Source organism: Anthonomus grandis, chromosome 10 (genome assembly GCF_022605725.1).
Source record: "Anthonomus grandis grandis chromosome 10, icAntGran1.3, whole genome shotgun sequence".
Lineage (NCBI taxonomy): Eukaryota > Metazoa > Arthropoda > Insecta > Coleoptera > Curculionidae > Anthonomus > Anthonomus grandis.
In genome coordinates this window covers 7,981,344-7,997,398 of record NC_065555.1, presented here as the reverse complement: position 1 = coordinate 7,997,398, position 16,055 = coordinate 7,981,344, and the positions used below count along the sequence as shown (strand labels likewise).

At 33.5% G+C, this 16,055-nt stretch overlaps 1 protein-coding gene across 1 annotated transcript; it reads right to left on the bottom strand.

The window, feature by feature from the left end:
- Positions 1-355: 355 nt before the first annotated feature.
- Positions 356-14,922, bottom strand: LOC126741368 (probable ATP-dependent RNA helicase DDX49). The gene is made up of 9 exons (XM_050447758.1): positions 14,538-14,922; positions 12,128-12,836; positions 11,138-11,296; positions 11,005-11,088; positions 10,608-10,937; positions 5,668-5,965; positions 1,891-2,045; positions 1,601-1,801; positions 356-640 (listed from the first exon to the last, which is right to left on the bottom strand). The coding sequence occupies exons 1-9, from the start codon at positions 14,877-14,879 to the stop codon at positions 387-389; spliced, it is 2,532 nt and encodes an 843-aa protein (XP_050303715.1). The 5' UTR covers positions 14,880-14,922; the 3' UTR covers positions 356-386.
- Between the last annotated feature and the right edge of the window lie 1,133 nt (positions 14,923-16,055).

The following is a 16,055-nucleotide window of genomic DNA, read 5'->3' as shown; positions in this document are numbered from 1 at the left end:
CTCGGTTATTAAGATACAGTTATTATTATGAGATACTATTAAAATAGACATTCCTGGAACTATCCTCAGTTCCCTTTACAGTATTTTTATTTGTGTTATATTGTTATTGTTTTCAGATGACATTTATCTAATATCCTTAAGAGGTTTTAACAAATGATTTGTTAATTTTTTCCGCCGATGAATAAAAAACAGAATGTAACATAAATAACTATTTGATAAGGTATTGAATCAAAAAGTCAATTTTCCACTTGCCAAGAAAAGCCGGCTGATCAGAATTTTGAAGTAGAGAACATTTCGATACAAATTTTGACAAAATATTGTCGCTTTAAGGTTAGGTACAATTGAAACATACGTCTAATAAAAAAACAATTACACTTTAATGCCAACTAACCTAGTTCACTATTAACAGCTTTCTTTTTAGTTTTTAACCTTTTAACTGCCTTATTTTTGTGCTTGATTTGTGCTTTCTTCGTTTTCTCCAAAAATTTCTGTTCTTCCTCGTCCGGGTCTAGGCCCTCAAGAATCCATTTTTTCTTGAGATTAATCATTTTTTTCTCATAAAAGTCTGTTTCATCTAGTTTAATATATGCTTCGCTTTTTGTCACAGACACTTGCGTAAATATTTTGCCTACTTCTTTGTCTGAAAAAAAAAGAATAAAATAATATATACCTTATAAACATTACGAATTAAAAAGAAAGATGCGTATTGTTCGATTTATGAAGGAACAATCAGCGTAAGCTGTCATATTTTTAATGATTTTTTTAAAGTTAATTATTGAGTACAGAAAACATTGAGCCTAGTGCCATAATCATTAAGTAGATTTCGATGTTTAAGTGAAATATAACAGTATTAGATAGCAGCAAGAGAATAAGAGTTCTTTAATGCCAGTTTATTTTGCTTATGAATATTTCGCTAATCTAGAACCTTTTACTGTTGAATTAACCAGAAGAAACATTTTAGGCTAATTTATTAAGAAAATTTATAAGTTTCTCACAATCCTATTCCATTTGGAAAGCACATTAATAATTAAAGAAAGTCGCTTGGAGTTCTATGAAAGAACTAGTAAAAGAGCAGTAAATACTCCCAATTACGTGTTTGACATTTGTTTCTCAGTTCACACATTTATCACGAACACATACTCAACAACAAAGGCTTTTACTTGAAACCTTATATTTCTATTTTGAAGAATAAAAAATATTTTAATCTTTTTTTTACATAAATTTATGAATTCCTTAAATTTATGAAAGTTTAGCTTTAATTTGCAACGATGTTAAAAAAGTAAATCATTATTTATTAAATTGAAAGTAACTACTCTCCTTTCTATCTTAGTAACAAGATTCTGATTTTTTTTTAAAGCAAATAAAACAATATTACCACGATCCCTTATTAAGGGATACTTGTAAAAATATTCTAACAAAAAATAGATAAAAGAATATTGACATGCTGTATGAAGACACTGGAGTATATAAGACATTCTATGAATCAACGGCGATTTACAGTGGTATAGCCTAAGTTTTAAAATGTTTCAAAAATTGCTAACAAGGTATAAATTGAGATTGCTGCAATATAATTAGTATTGACTTAAAGAGAATTACTTACCGTCAAGTTTATATTCAGAAAGCTTAACTTTTATAAGCTCCTCTATAGCTTTAAGTAGCTTGATATCATATGGAGTCACTAAAGTGACTGCTTTACCACCTCTACCTGCTCTAGCAGTTCTACCAACACGGTGTATATACTCTTTGGGTACTCGAGGAACATTGTGATTTATAACTAGCTGTACCGTTGGTATATCAAGACCTATGATTGAAAATTAAAAGAAATATATTGCTTACAAACTCCAAACTAGTAGTACCATATTTTATCATAATTATTTTAATAATTCTTACCTCTACTAGCCACATCTGTTGCTATTAGTATTTTGACCCTATTACTTTTAAATCTATTAAGAGCGGCTAGCCTTTGTGCCTGTGGTATCATAGCATGTAATGCTACATTTTCTATGCCCACTTCATTGAGGGTAATAGAAAGTACTTGGCAATTCCTAAATGAAATACAAATTTTTATTATTAAAGAATGAATATAGCAAATATGCGTATTTTTATTAGTTTGTTAGGAAAAGACATTGGGATAAAGTTTGAACTATAGAATTACTTCACCTTAATCCCATTTAACTATTTTTAACTTTGCAGCTTACTTCTGGGTGAAGTTAAAGTGACAGAATTGAAAATAAGCAAGATACATTTTTTTCCACTCAGCAAATAATTTTTTTCTATTCTTATTCAACAAAGAAATCGTTTTTTTTTGCTCTAAAAAGGAAGGAAAAATATTTTGAAGTTATCTGAAAAATAACAAATACCTTATATTTCAGTTAATATGAACTTTTGGATATAGGTAAGTAGGATTTAATAGTATTTAATTTTGTATGGGATTTTTCCTTATTTTGGTAATATGTCCACTACTTAATTACTGTATATTTTTTTAATTCTAAAATATTTGTAGAAAAAACTGGGGTAATTGTAGACACATCTAAAATAAGAAACACAACAACATTTAGATTTCAAATTTGGCGCGAAGCTCACTATTCGAGTCGTGCCGACGTCGGGCGAACTCGGTTTCCCTCGAAATTTTACTCCTGTTTGTGCTCTTCTTGTATTAGTTGGATGATGCAATTTGATGTGTTTGGTGGTTTTATCTTGAATTTCGGCACTGAAGTTTTCGAATGCAAATCATCGAGGTAAGTTAAATATTTCATTTGGACATTGTTTGTTATACTATTGTGTCTGTTTTACGCCTAAATGTCTGTCGACAAATTTTATAATCACTAAAATAATTCAGTGTTTACATTTCCCCCTAATAAATTTGTTCTTGGGGGAAATGTATACACACTTTTGGGGTAATTGTAAATATAATAAAATTAGTGTCTCGCCGATAATTTATGTAAAATGAGTAATTTCTTTGTCTTGTTGCAGTGTAAAGATGCCTCGTGTTGTGTTCCCAGATCAGTTATTTACCAAAGGATAGGAGGAAGAAAGACTCCATTAAATGTGACAAAGGGTGGACGTTCCCAAGTTTTATCCTCAGATATCGAAAATGAAATAGTGAAATGTTTATTGGCACGTACTTGATGGGTCTACCATGTGACAAAGCAGAACTTAGACAACTGGTTGGAGAGTATGTTAATGCAAAAGGTTTAAGAACACTATTTAAAAATAGAGTACCGGGAGAAGACTGGTACTACTCATTCACGAGAAGACATCCTGAACTGTCTCTTAAAAAACCGGAACATTTGCAAAAACTGCGGAAGGATGCTATGAAACCTGAGATCCTCTACCATTTTTTTGATGACTGAAAAAAATCATTGATGAAAATAATTTAGATGATAAATGAAGCTTTATTTTTAATGCGGACGAGTCAGGTTTTAATAATGATCCCTATCGTATTAGGGCAATTGGAGAGAAAGGAAAGGCCCTGTACCGGATATCTGGAGGCTCTGGAAGAGAGTCGACGACAGTCTTAGGATGTGTTTCTGCCGATGGAAAAGCACTTCCACCGCTCATCGTATTCAAGGGAGCTGGAGTTCAGGCTCGTTGGACTTCCAATAGGACCTATCCAGGAACTCTATATGCGTCCTCCACTAATGGATGGATGGAGGAGCCGCAATTTTTCCAGTGGTTTACGACAGGGTTTATACCTCACATTAAAGATTTAAGAACTTCCCAAAACCTTCTAGATCAAGCAGCTCTACTGTTGTATGATGGTCACAGCAGTCATATGAGCGTCAGAATTATTGAAGAGGCAATGCACAACAATATTATTTTAATAAAGTTTCCAAGCCATCTTACGGATAAGCTTCAGTCTTTCGACAAGTGTGTCTTCGGACCCTTAAAGGTGAACTGGAATAAACAATTGGTGAAGTTTGGTAAGGAACAAATTGGACGAGGGTGTGGACGGCTAACTAAGGAAAAATTTACCGAATTACTTGGCATTACTTGGCAAGAGTCTATAGTTTCTAGCAATATTATATCTGGATTTAAAAATACTGGCGTATACCCAGTTGATCGAAACAAATTCCCACAAAATGAATTTACACCAGAAGACTTGGCCAAATACGAAGCTGTCCTCAAAGCTCCGAAATCTGTAACATCCGATGCTATTATTATCCAACCAGTATCCTCTAAATCAACTGTTTTTTTTTTGCAATTTCTCAACCAAACCCACTTTTACCCACAGTCGACGATCAAATGCCTTCAACTTCATCATGTTGTAGTCAACATCATTCAGTGTCATCAGCTGAAAGCCGACAGCAGCCTTCTACATCGTCAACTGACTACCAAAAATTATTAGTGGCATCTACCCATAGTCCACAACCATCAACGTCATTGTCTATCAGTAAATCGACAGAAATTACCAACATTTTCTTGCCACTCAGCCGCCGTGAAGATATTGTTGAAGAGAAAAAACAAGTCATACCGAGATTAAAGCAACAAAGATATGGAGAGGTATTAACAACCAACCAAGTCTTGGAAAGACTAAGAGAAGAAGAAAAATAAAGGGAAAAAAAGGCTAATCCGAAAACGGACAACAAAAAGTTAGAGCCGAAATTGAAAAAAATGAGAAGTGAACCAGTTGCAGAGTCGGAAAGTTCTGATGGAGAAATAAGTCTAGGTGATACTGATGATGAAATAGATTGGGCAGAACCGGAAAAACAAGATATAGAGCTGTGGATGAAAAATTAACGGAAATCAAAGTGACTGGTCTTAAATCCTGGGAAGCATCAAAAATGCTTTTCAACATTGTTGAAACTGATGTCAGTTATATAACCTTGAATCAAATCATTGGTGTGCTTTCCGATCCTGGCATTCAAATGAAGGGAGAGAGAATACTATACAACTTTCCAGCAATAGTTCCTGTTTATGAGCAAAACTAATTTTTTATACCTATAATATTATTATAATTACATACTTAGAATAAATTTCTTTTATAAGCGTTTTCAAAAATAGTTTAGTTTTAGTTAAAATAAACAGAACTGTTGAAAAATATTTACTTTTATCTCGATTTTTCATTTATGTTGCAAGCAAAACCTTTAAGGTCACATTATTTTGGGGTAAATGTAAACACGACTTATATCAAAAAATATTTTGCTACACAGCGGACTTATATAGTTCGTTTACATTTGCCCCAGGTTTTTTTTTGGTAGAGTAAATGTGTCAAGAGATGCTTGTTTACAATGTAAATGTAAACGGACAAGCATGTTAAATTTTTTTTATCTTAATGTGACTTGTAATTACAGAAAACCACTAGTAATTATCAAAGAAGATACTATGAGCTATGTGACTGCTAATTTACATTTATAACATAATGCGTGATGTCCACAAAAATCGTTTAGCAAGTCAAAACATTAAAGATCGTCCACAATTACCCCAATTGACCCTATTACTTGCATTTGGTATTTCATAGATATATGCATTGAAATAAATATAATTGATCTAGGTATTTTTTTAATTGAATCATTGGATATTTTGCAGAATGACGAATATCAAGAATAGGCTCTCTAAAATATTGGTATGAAAAACTTTACAATATTTCATCCAACCTGGGTCCTCATTTGCTCAGTTACCTTAAAATATGCTGACATACACTACTTACATACAATATTAACTTACTTGCAAGTATCTGTAAATATCATAACATTTCCGTCTTCATTATTATCTCTGTAAACCCTTAGCAACTCCACCATATAGGCATCTTTTACATCTTTTGGACATAACAAATATTGTTGCTCTAATTCTGTTACTGTTGCTGCTTCTTCTTTCGTCTTATCTTCGAAAAGAAAAACGTTATCTCCAATAGTACTTTTAAGGATATTTAACGTGTCTGTGATTGTAGCGGAGAAAAACAGATTTTGACGGTTCTTTGGAAGGGCTCCAAAGATGGTTTTAATTTGGTCATCAAAATGGCCGCCTAAAAAGTAAAATCTTATTATTTTAAATGATCTTCTGCAAACTTGCTAAATTTATATACATTTCTTAATTTTTAAAACATTATGTTTGGGGATTATGTTACTGACACATTAGTTTGGAGATTTCCGTTTCCATGTAGTTTAGTATTGAGAGTTCAAAATGATGATAGACTGTTGCATTTGTGGTGTACAGTTTTATTAACAGTACAGCAACACATTATATTTGACGGCCAAAAAAACGACTATTAAACTTTATAGATCATTTAAATATACAAGTACATCTACTAGGTCACTTATTGTCATAAATCGGTAATGCACACACATTTTAGTAATCAAATGTTTAAAAGCCGCATGTGAATTTATCAAAAAAGTTCGTTTTTTTTATTCAACTGTATCACCCTTTAGTATAAAATCTAAGATGTTTGTGACATATGTTCATAGAAACTTTTTTGGTTAATTTCATCAAAGGAAAACGCCCCTGAATTTTATCACAATATTAAAAAGATATCCTGTATATTTAAAATGTTTTACATATTTTAAAATGTAGCACATTCCCCAGAAAAGTGTAAATTAGTAAATTTTCAAGGCGAAGCAAAACTAAGTTTAATAAAATTAAATACATTAAAGAAGGTTTTTGTTAAAAACTTAATTTAAAATCACCAACTTTTTAGTTTTCTAGGGAAGAAGGTTAATTAATTTGAAAAATATTTTTTTATTTGTGATAATACAATACAATAAAATACTTACTAGTGAAATACAAAAACTATGTAAGGTAAACAACCAGTTATTGACATTTCACCAATCATTGACACCATTCTACAATTTTCCTTAAAATAAGAAAACGCATTTGAATTTCATATTAAATGTGAAACCTATGCAATTCTCTGTAAATCTGGCAACCCTGAACATATTTCCAGAATTTTCTGGTCAATCATTTTGTCAGGTCAATTCATGTTGTAAACCCGTGTTCCAAATTTTTGGTATTTTTTGTGCTCCTTAGTGTAAAAAATAAACTAAGTAAATTTTTGTGACCCATTTTAAAAATTTAACATTAGTATGTATTGTTATTTTCTGTGGTTTATTTTTGTTTAAAAAGTTAAAAGTAGATAAAATGAATTAAAAAATCTCCCCGTATTTATTTGTTTACAAGAAAATTGAGGTGTCAATAACTGGTTTCAAGGAGTTTCTTCCACCAGTTATTGACACAACTGTCAACTATTGGTTTTTAATACTTTTGACCAATCACAAAACAAACCGCAAACAATGTTGCCAATATTTCATTTTTTTCAAACAAAGTAGGGAAACCAGTAATTGACACAAGTGTCAATTACTGGTTTAATGATGACAATATTTGAATGAGCCAAAACTAAATATATTTAAGTCCTTGTGCTTTTTCAGGAATGTCGCCTAGAAGAAATTATACCTCTGACCAAATGACAGCTGCACTGGCGGAAGTAAGAAATGGTGTGCCAGTTGCAGTGGCTGCTCGAAACCACCATGTTCCACGGACAACCCTACTTCATAAGATGCAAGGAAAGTCTGAAGTTGTTTGTACCATGGGGCCCTCAACAATACTTAGCAAGCATGAGGAATCCCTATTGGTTAAATGGATTATTGAACTATCTGAAAGAAATTTTCCCGTTTCAAAAATGCAGCTTTTAGATTCAGTTCAAAAAATCATAAGTCGTTCAGAACGGGCAAAATCGTTTACTAACAATAATCGTCCTAGCGACAAATTGTTTCTGCTATTTTTGAGGAGACATCCGGAAATTTCACGAAGATTATCACCGAATTTGACAACATCCAGAGAAAGTGTAACTTCAGGACAAATTCGTAGATGGTTTCAGGAAATAAAGGAGTATCTAACGTCCCATGATCTCTATCAAGTAACTGATGACCCCAAAAGGGTATTCAATGCTGACGAAAGCGCGTTTTACCTCCCACCCAAAGAAGGAAAAGTGTTAGCTAAAAAAGGACAAAAACATTTATCGTGCAGCAGGAGATGATAAAGAAAACTCAACTGTACTGGTAACAGCTAATACAGCTAGTAATATTGCACCGCCGATGATAGTTTTGGCCTATGAGCGAATTCCATCTGCCACAGCTTCAAGTGTGCCTAAAGATTGGGCATTGGGTACATCCGAAAATGGGTGGATGTGTTCAAACACTTTTTATGAATATATCACCAATATATTCAATCCATGGCTCATAAAAGAGGGGATTGAAAAACCTGTTCTCTTTTTTTTAAATGGCCATGTGTCCCACTTAACTCACCATTTATCAACATTCTGCAGTGACAATAGCATTGAGTTGATAGCTTTATATCCCAATTCTACACACATCCTTCAGCCTATGGACATTGCAGTATTTAGGCCCCTTAAATTAGCCTACAGAAATAAGGTACAGAATTAGAGGATGGAGAACTTTGGCAATAGGCTTCAGAAGATGCACTTTGGAGGTGTATTTAAAAAGGCCCTGGAACACATTAAACCAGAAACCATTGAAAATGGTTTTAAATCTTCAGGTTTATGCCCCTTTAATGTTGACAATGTACATTTTAGTAAAATTTCTGCCAAAAATTATGGTTCAAGTGACATCCCTGTGGCTGCTATGGCTTCAAATGCTGCAAAAGATAAGTCCCTGCTTGCCTTGAAAAATTTTGAGAGCAGGATTGACCAAGAAAGGCTAACTACATTCAGGAACTCCTTAAACCAACATTCTTGGGATGGTCCAGTGGAAGATAAGCATTTATTTGAAATTTGGAAAAATTGGACACTAGAAACATGTTCAACATGCAGAAGTAACAAATGAAAAAGGGGCCATGGACTCAGTTGCAGATAATCGATTTAGCCATTCTCCCACTAATCTTGCTCCTGCTTCTGTTGCCGAAGATCTTTGCACTCCAACAAAAATAACTGATGATCAGCCGAGCACATCTTATAATAACACTCATGACCAGCACCAAGCACCTCCTTTCAAACCCTTGATGCATCAAATGTTGCAACTCCTTTTAAGAAGGCGTTATTTTGGCCCGACCCAAAACCTCGAAACAAAAAAAAGGAAAATGAAGGAAAAAATTCCATCTGTTATCACCTCTGACGCATGGCGAAGGTATCACGCCAAAAAAGAAAACGAGAAAATAAAGAAAAAGAAAAAAGGAAATTTGAATGGGAACAAAAACTTTTATAAAGAAGAAAGAGAAGCCACAAGAAGAGAGTTCTGGTGAGGAAGAAGAATGGATAGAGAGTGGAAATCGTTCGATGATGTGGGGTCTACATCCAAGTAGATTGAATTTGAAGATCCAAACAAATCATTTTGCCAAGTTTCTAATGGAGACATTCAAATAGGAAATTTTATTTTACTGAAGTTTCTTGGCGGCAAAAGAAAGAGCACTACATACCGATATGTTGACAATGGTGACATTAGGGTAATGTCAATGAAATCTTTGGGTGGAGACAAAAAAATGTTTGTGTGTGATGAAAATGATATGTCATATATAAAAAAAAATAGTGTTATTGGTGTGTTGCCTACCCCTGATTTATTATCTTCTGGTGAGCGAATTAAATATGAATTCAAATCACTTGTGGATGTTTTTGAAGCTTAAGTACTAAAACAAAATAATATATCAAGGCCAATGCATGTGCATAGATGTTTGTATTTACGTATGTTTAAATGAAGCTTTTGTAGTATATTTCCAAAATATACAATATCACAGTACTTTTAACTGGTCTTTTATTAGTGTCTACTACTGGCTGTCAATCATTGGTTTTTTTGGATATGATGATGTCAATAACAGGTAGTTTGACAAAACTGATTTTTAATATTTTTTGCAACGCATATTTATATTCTTAAAGCATTTCATTGTATTAATTGCTTAAAGGAAACATTAAACTATATGTTGTAGCAAAATTTTACTACAAAATGTTATATAAAAAATATTTATCATGATTTTCATGAAATACCCCCCTTGTACTGTCAATAATTGGTTATTTACCTTATGCAAGATAAATTTGTTAACCCCTACCAAAAAAATAAAGCCATATAATGGCATGTCTTTAAAACATATGTGACTCTGCAAGCTTTCAGACATTCATAAATTAATATGAAATTAAAAATCAGTAAATGATTAAACAATACCAAAAACATCTCTAGCCTAAAAATTACTCAATCAAATCAAGTCAGTAGATGAATTATCCGCAAATATTATATCCACTAAACCCATCCCCTAGCTTTCTATAACATGAGATACAGAGAAAAAAATTAAAATTTTAAAAAATTACTGCAGCCAAAATGTGAAACAGATTGACATATTAGCTGGTAACTTTATACTTTGGCAGCCAATATTTGGATGCTAATTTTATATGAGAAATAGGTTATCGGTTTTTTACTTATTTATAAGAATATCTCAATTTAAATTAAAAAGTGTATATTATATTGTGTTGTATATAGCAAGAATATTTATGTTTTAATGCTTTTTTTCATTTTTGATATGGTTATGTAAATTGCTATTAGCTTTGTCAATGAAAAATTTGTCTTTCTGAGAAAAAATTTGCTTTCCTCATAAATCTTGTTTAATTTCTTCCTAAATTCCTGGAAGCTTTTTGTTAAAATAAACTAATATAGTATGCAATAAACAATACCCACCTAATAATCTATCTGCTTCATCAAGGACTAAAAACTTAATCCTACTCAGAGTAAATGTTTTACAACTCTGCAAATGATCAGCTAAGCGCCCAGGAGTAGCCACAACAATATGGGGATTTTTTGATAGTTGTATTCCTTGTTCCACCATATCCATACCTCCCACAACAACACAAGTCTTTAAATTCATTGGTTTACCAATAACAGAAAACTGTTCAGCAATCTGATATGCTAGTTCCCTAGTTGGGGTTAATACTAGTGCATATATCCCATAAGGATCCTCACACAGTGTCTGAACAATTGGAAGAGCAAAAGCAAGAGTTTTTCCGCTTCCTATAAGAGATATTTGATTATTTCTTAAAAGAACAACTTATAAGGGTGTTTATAGTGCCATTCTAACCAGTTTTAGCAGCACCAACACAGCTCTGTCCCTCCAGAATTTTTGGAATGCAGCCCGCTTGAATAGGTGTGGGATGTTTGACTCCTAAAATAACGTTATTAGAAAATGCATCTTTTATATAAATATATGTTACCTATCGAGTCACATTGTTTAATAATCCACTTTTTTAATTTTAAATCTGAAAATTCAGGCTTACTTTCCATGTTGTTTGTTGATAAAGGATAAATATCGATACATAACCTATTTCTATTGACATTTGACACTACTAAAACTAAAACCAATCTTAAGGCGCCTACAGACGGACGAACATACCTTGAGATATGTATGCGCGCACAAGTACGCGTGTACATATCCGCCGGTGTGTAGACAAAATCTCTCTAAAAAATCCGTCGAAGATGTATTCAGTTCCTATTTGAATTTTTGCACGCGCGTACGAGTTGCGCGTACATATCTCTCTGTGTGTAGACTAAACGGCCTTACGCATCAGGAATAAAATCAGTGCAGTTCGTGTTAACCATCGTCTGGTGTAACTGTGTGTGTCTAATCATGGCCGATAGCAGAAATTATTCAAAAGAATTTTTAATTGAGTTTATTGAGCTTTATAAATCTTACTCCTGTTTATGGAAAACTAAATCCAAGGACTACATGAATAGGAATAGAAAAAACGATGCCTATAAGAAACTGGTAGATAAGTGGAAAGAAATAGAAAAAACAGCTACAAAGGAAACGGTAAAAACTAAAATAAATAGTCTACGTGCTGGATTCCGCAGAGAAGCAAAAAAAATTGCAGAGTCCAAAAGGTCAGGAGCCGGGCAGGACGACTTATATACGCCCCATTTATGGTATCATGATTTGTTGCTTTTTTTAAAAGATCAAGAGGAGCCCAGATCATCTGTATCAAACGTACCAAATAAAGTGATAAATGAACAGTTTGATTCAGACCAAGGAGAGGTAAGTAAAAAATGAACTATGTAGGCAACATTGTAATATTTTATTGATAAGAAGTACAGGGGTATTGTTTTATACTACTGTTATAGTATCATTTTTTCTTGCCAGAACAGAGCACCCTCTTGACAGAAATAATTTATGAACAATAGCCTTACTTCTTTTGCATAATTATTACTTTTTCGATTGTAGCCGCACTGCAGTTTTGTCATTCCAGTAGTTTGTAATCTTATATCTATTTTGCCATCCTGTACATTTTCCCTATAAACGTTATCTTCCGGTACATATGCATTTCCATATCTTCGTCTTAAATTGTGTAAAACACAGGCGGCCATGACTTCTTTTTCGATGCTTTCTAAACTAATGGAAATTGCTCCTTGGAATATTCTAAAACGGGCACTCAGTATGCCAAAAGTATTTTCAACTCTACATCTTGCTCGCGAAAGCCGATAATTAAAAATTTTTCGGTCATGATTAAGTTCGTTCTGCCCAAATGATTTCAAAAAGTCGCAGCGCAAGGACAATGATTCGTCGCCTATAAAAACAAATGTCATTGTATTTTTACTTCCTTTAGGTTTTGTTTTAGGTGGTAAAGATAATTTTCCATTTTTTAGTTTCTGGTAAAATATAGTGTGATCAATAACTCCTCCGTCAGATATTCGACCATTTACCCCAAAATCAACCATAATGAACTCATAATTTGCGTTGACTATAGCCATAAGCACTAAACTGTGCCCTCCTTTGTAATTATAAAAGTATGAACCACTTCCAGCAGGGGGAAGGATATTAACATGTTTCCCGTCAACGACTCCCACGCAGTTTGGGAAGTTACATTTTGTTTCATAATCATTTGCAATTATATTCCATTCATTCTCTGTTGTAGGAAACTGCAAAAAAATAAATTAATTAACACTCTTTTTGTCATTCAAACCTGCGTATGCACCGTATGTAAATAAGCGACGCTATTTTATATACAAAAATCATGGCTTAAGCCTTAAGCTGTGCTTACTGATTGGCGGTGCATACAGGCATAATTGATTGTGTTTAAAAAACAACTGTTCCAAACTGATAAAAAAAACTGTTTTTGAGATTTTGAGTATTAGTTTTTTTAATAAAATTTATTTATATGATGCAACAATGGGTGGTATTAATAAAAAAATGCATTTGCTTATACTAATAAGTAAATGCTTATCCATTGATCTAATATAAAATAATAAGTATTTGCTTAAATAAACCCGAGCATTTACCTACTAAAATAAGCATTTACTATTATAAAAATTTCAGTTTTCAAAATAGCAGAACCACAATTTTTTTACATTATCCTTAAAGTCTCAAAAAAAAAGAAACTGTTTCAAGCAATTTATTACGTTTTTATTTCAGGAAATTGGAATCGTATCAGAACCAGAAAGTGAAGGATTTAGTAGTTCATTACAAAGTCCATTGGATTCCCGACCAGGTACTAGTTATGGAACTCACGGACCGGATCGTGATACTGAAGAATTTAGTAGTTCGGTACAGAGGCCCTTGAATTCCAGAGCAAGTAGTACTCGTAGTAGGTCCCGTACAGATAGAAATAAGTCGTTAATTTCACCTACACCTTCTTCTATGAAGAAACATAAAGCTAAAGCAGATGCTCAGACAGACGAAGTTCTTGCTCTTGTTACTGAAAGGCTAAGTCGCAATAATGAGGATCAATGCACGATTTTCGGAAATAATGTTGCAGCGAAATTGAGAACTCTTCCAAGAGAGACTAAGTTATATACAGAAAAGTTGATTAATGACCTATTGTTTGAAGCAGAAATGGGTCATGTTCCCAAAGCAACAAAAATTGTTTCGCTTCTTGATTCAGCAGAAAATAATTCCAATGTTAACTTAAACACAAGTACCTCCACTAGTACTTATTATTATCCTCAGAGTTATACTTATCTATCGCAGATTGCTCCACCCCCGCAAAATGTGTCACAAAATTTATTTAATACCTATTCATTTCAAACACCACAACCTCAAGATATGCAACCAATAAAACAGATACCTACTGTTCAGTCACTTCAGACACGTTCTTCTAAGAATAACGAGCTACAACAGTTTGACAACGAAGTGTGCGAAACGGATAGGCTTGTCAGCTTTGTAAATAACTTTAAACCATGATACTTGAACCAATATAAGTAATTATTAAGACAGTTTTGGCTTGAAATATATTCTATTGGTACGGGAGCCAGTAACAGATTTGGGTATTCAATTTCCTGCCGGCTGATAACTTGGAGAACGCTTTATGGGGGTCTTAAGTGAAGTAAAGCCTTGTGTGTGTCAGCTGGCGCACTAGTGGTGGGATCAACAGGGAAAGCCACCCAAACATGTCATGTCTGGCTGCACCACCTGCGCGACAGCTGACGCACACGAGGTTTCACGATGCACCCCCATAAAGCGTTTTGCAAATTATCAGGAGGAAATAACTAACCTCAAGAGGTAGCTGGTTCCCCTACCATATTGACATTTCTCTGAAATTAATATGTTAACTGTAGATACTTATGTTTATGAGTTTATTAATAAAGATTAACGTATTATTTTCTTCAATAGTTAGTAAATACCTTTATATACTCATCCTTTAATACTTGATAAATAGCACTGCAGATCTCCGGAATTATTTTACTTAGCGATTGAGGTGAAATAATACTGGAAAATTTTAAATCTTCATAATTTCTGCCAGTAGCTAGGTATCGAAGTGTAACTGATAGTCTTTCATGTGGTGGTATGGCAGACCTCATGCACGTGTCTTGTTTCTGGATTAGTGGTGTTACTAATTTTAAAAGTAATACGTAGCTATCTTCATCCATGCGGAGATAATTTCGATAATCATCCGGTTCTAAACGAAGTTCTTCTAGTAGCTTTATATGTGAAAATCGATCACGCTGTAACGACCATTTCTTCATCCATTTACTTCTTGGCTTTCGTTTATACACTAATTGTTTTTGTTTTTTCTTTATTATGCAATGAACACAAACGCCACTGCTAATAAATTTATATCATGATTACTGACGGTCCCCATGATTAAAAACAAACTGAATAGTAAATTATCTTTACGTGTGTAGGGAACTTCGACAAAACGTATATGTACGCGCATACTTCTACGCGCGTACATATCTCAAGGTATGTTCGTCCGTCTGTAGGCGCCTTTATGCTTGGTCTAAACCGAATGGTAATCGGTGGCGACTGTCGCAACTCGCCAAGATAACAATTAGGTTAGATTAAAAAGGTCTGGGAAAAAATAGGGTGTTTGGGTCCGGTAAAGTTAAAGGGACTTCTAAATTTTTTTAATTTTTACATAGAATGTTGAGTTTGAACGTTTTATTGATAAAAAAGTGAGGATGAAGTAAAAAAATGCAAAATTTTAAAATATTTGTTGGCCTGCGATGCCTTCCTGGTTGTATTGGATTATTATTGGATATAATATGTTCTTTCAATTGGAATGTCGGATTAGTAAAAACTCCATCATGAACACGTATAAAATTGTGTAACACACAAATAGCTTGAATGATGCTATCAATTTTATCAATATTGCAACATATTGGGGTCTCCAATACTCTGAACTTTGCTAACTTTGAAGTTAGCAAACCAAATGCACACTCACTTTCGCTCTCTAGAAAGTCTGTAATTAAATATTCGTTTGTCATTTGTTAAATGTCTTCTGGGATATGGTTTCATGACACGATCTAAGAGGGGAAAAGCTTCGTCTGCTACAAAATAGTAAGGAAAACTTGCATTATCATTTTCTCCTGGCAACGGTTTATATTCGGGAAGATCAAGTTGGTCGCCAACTACTGCTTTTCCAAATGTGCTTTCTTTGAATACTCTGCCATCACTATTTCGTCCATATTCAGCAATATCAACTTACAATAATAGCCCGTCTGCATCAGCCACAGCTAACAATACAATAGAAAAATATCCTTTGTAGTTGAAGTATGCTGACCCAGATTTCGGGGGGGCTTTAATCCTGATATGATTTCCATCAATAGAGCCACAGCACTTAGGCAAATTCCAATGTTTCCAGTATCTACTCGCTGTTTTAAGCCATAATTGTCTTGATGGTTTGGGCAGATATTCTGGCT

Excerpts from the sequence above, each read along its gene's own strand:
- LOC126741368 (XM_050447758.1), bottom strand. The coding sequence starts at position 14,879 with ATGAAGAAATGGTCGTTACAGCGTGATCGATTTTCACATATAAAGCTA. Across the intron at positions 5,966-10,607 it reads TGAAGCAGATAGATTATTAG|GCGGCCATTTTGATGACCAA; the intron begins GTGGGTATTGTT and ends TTTACTTTTTAG. Across the intron at positions 2,046-5,667 it reads ATATTTACAGATACTTGCAA|GAATTGCCAAGTACTTTCTA; the intron begins GTAAGTTAATAT and ends TATTTCATTTAG.